This window comes from Cephus cinctus, unplaced genomic scaffold (assembly GCF_000341935.2).
Source record: "Cephus cinctus unplaced genomic scaffold, Ccin1 Ccin1_scaffold0160, whole genome shotgun sequence".
Taxonomy (NCBI): Eukaryota; Metazoa; Arthropoda; class Insecta; order Hymenoptera; family Cephidae; genus Cephus; species Cephus cinctus.
Window position 1 is genome coordinate 1378335 of NW_014332886.1, and position 2514 is coordinate 1380848.

Consider the following 2514-nt stretch of genomic DNA (forward strand, 5'->3'; position numbering starts at 1 on the left):
GCATGCCGGAGGAACTGAGGGGGATGCCAGGACGGGGGTAGCCCACCTATGCTTTTCTGTAGGCTTTCATTCGAGGGTTGCTCGCTCACGTTGCGGCGCCCCTTGCTAACTTACGTCAGTTGACATTCTGCATCCGAGCACTCGTATCTGCCTGGTTATACGGGCCACGAGCATCCCTTGTCCATGCTTTTATTATCGGTTGTCAAAATTGTCGTTCTTACTGTCATATTATAAATTTACAAAATTATATTGTTTTTTTCTTTCTTTCGCCTACTGTCAAAATAGAACGTGCCGCGATCTTGTGCCGAAGAATGTGATCTACAGTGAACATTAATGAGATCGTTATTAAGAGATCAATCTCATCGGCTTGTAAGATCTGGATTCTGATACTGTGAATCGTGAATATCGATTACCCGCTGTATGAAATATTGATCGAGATCGTGATTTATTTAGAAGGGCTCATTCGGAGTGACACGTGGAGTGAACATTACGTGGGTATGAACCCGTAGACGTTTTTTGATGTGACTGACTTCAAGATCGGTTTGAAGTAGAACACAGTGTATATCGTCTCTTGATCTTATTGTAATATTCTAATGTGTACGTGAAACTCGCAGTAAAATTTCATAGGCAGAGATGCAATCAGCTCGATTAAAGATCATCGATCTTTTGAGGATTCTCATAAAGTGCATCCTGGTAGGAATATAAAAGCTTGTTGATAATAAAATAGAAATAATTAAAAAATTGACAAATCCGTAACGAGTTTACGCGAATTAGCTAATTCGGGAGTGCGGAGATACAGTGTGATGTTCCCTTCGTCGGCAGCGATGCTGAAGAATCTGCAACAGAGCGCGATGACGACGTCACCGTTCCTGATGGAGAACCTGCTGCAGAGCAAAGCGCCCGGCGGCAACCTGGCAAGCCTCACGCTCAATCTAGCCAGTTACGTGGCTCGTCAGCGCGAAAGAATAGAGTCCGAGAATATACGAATGGAAAGAGATCAGGATTACGAGAGAAACGGTAGGACACCAGTCAGCGACAGATCGTACGATCCTGAGCGGGATCAACGTTCGGATAGAATGGTCAGTGATAGGGATAGGATCCTCATGGACCGAATGGCGGCTATGCAGGATTCGCGGGATCGTCTCGAGGATAAGGATCCCGATAGGAATCTGGGTACGATGGACTTGGATAACGAGAGGACCGATACCCCGGCGTCCGCCGGAATTGACAGGCTGAGTAACGTCATGGAGAGACTGGCTGAGAGAATCGAGAACAGATCTAGCTCCGCTATGGATTCAAATAATTCCATGGACGAGGACAGGATATCCGGTGAGACCGACGCCAGTATCCAGGATCGAGACCGGATCGACGTCCTGCGAAGTGAACGGGATCGCATTTCCATACCGTTGATCGAGAGAAGATTTGACATTGGGAGAATACACGGAACCGATGAGATGAGGATCCACACGGACCGGGATGCTGATCGCATCGACAGGATAGGCGAGGAAACGTGTACCTGCGGCGATGATCGGTGTACGGGACCAGGGTGCAGAAGAATCCAGGAGAAGGAGAAGCCGCAATTGAAATTCAGCGTGAACGCCATCCTAGGAGGAAATCACGACAGGAGGCCAAATCCTGGTAATTTCTTTTTCCTTTATATCAAACTGTCTGTTTATTCACAAGAAAATCTTTATTTTACATAGAACCTCTAAGTTCGCCCAATCAATTTTATTAGGTTATACCGGAGACTTACAATCCTCTGAAACAATATAGCAACATTGTAGCCATAAGAAATCGACACAGTCGTCCCGCGGTCCTTGAGAGTGGAAACAAAGGTCACCCACAAATCAGTGTCGGGAACAGACTTCTGTCGTCGGTCCCTAAATCTCATCCACACACCCTCAAGACGAGTCGCAGCGTGCGTGCAGGGTGGAGTCGGCGTCAGCTGGTCCGCCACTTACCTTCACCCTTATATTAAGCCCTTACGATTGCTGCCTATAATATTAGACAAGCGGAGGAATCTAATGACGTATTGGCACGGTCCGTTTTAACATTCTATTACGTCATTTGTTCGTATCAAATATTTCTCTAGACGCATCGTCTCCAGTCAAACACGCCTGACCCCGATTTAGTTTTTTCACTGAAAAAATCTGACAAAATAGAATATACTATACAAAAAAAACAAACGCTCAAACCCATTTCGACAATTCAATCGATAATTGAAATCAAACTAAGAAATTAATTTAATTTTAACAAAACATGTTATTAATTCATATTTCTTTATAAAAAGACAATGCCGAACGTTAATATCGCGAAAAGCCAGATTCCGCGTGTTCCCTGTCGTGCTAGCTGTTGTCGTTGTTTCCGATGTCGTTTTTTCTTCCTCTCCGTGATTGACACGAGCCGATAAAGTTCATACACGCACAATAAACACGCAGACGTAAATAGAATCCGCGAATGTTGCATTTAACATTGGTATATTGCATACGTATGCCAGAGAGGGTGACGGGGGCG

General features: G+C 45.0%; 1 protein-coding gene across 1 annotated transcript in view; it reads left to right on the top strand.

The window, feature by feature from the left end:
• Positions 1-105: 105 nt before the first annotated feature.
• LOC107263546 overlaps positions 106-2514 on the top strand; it is a 12771-nt gene continuing 10362 nt past the window's right edge. The window contains exon 1 of the mRNA XM_015730870.2: positions 106-1638. Coding sequence (XP_015586356.1) covers positions 804-1638 — 835 coding nt within the window. The 5' untranslated portion in view covers positions 106-803. The remainder of the gene's footprint in view (positions 1639-2514) is intronic.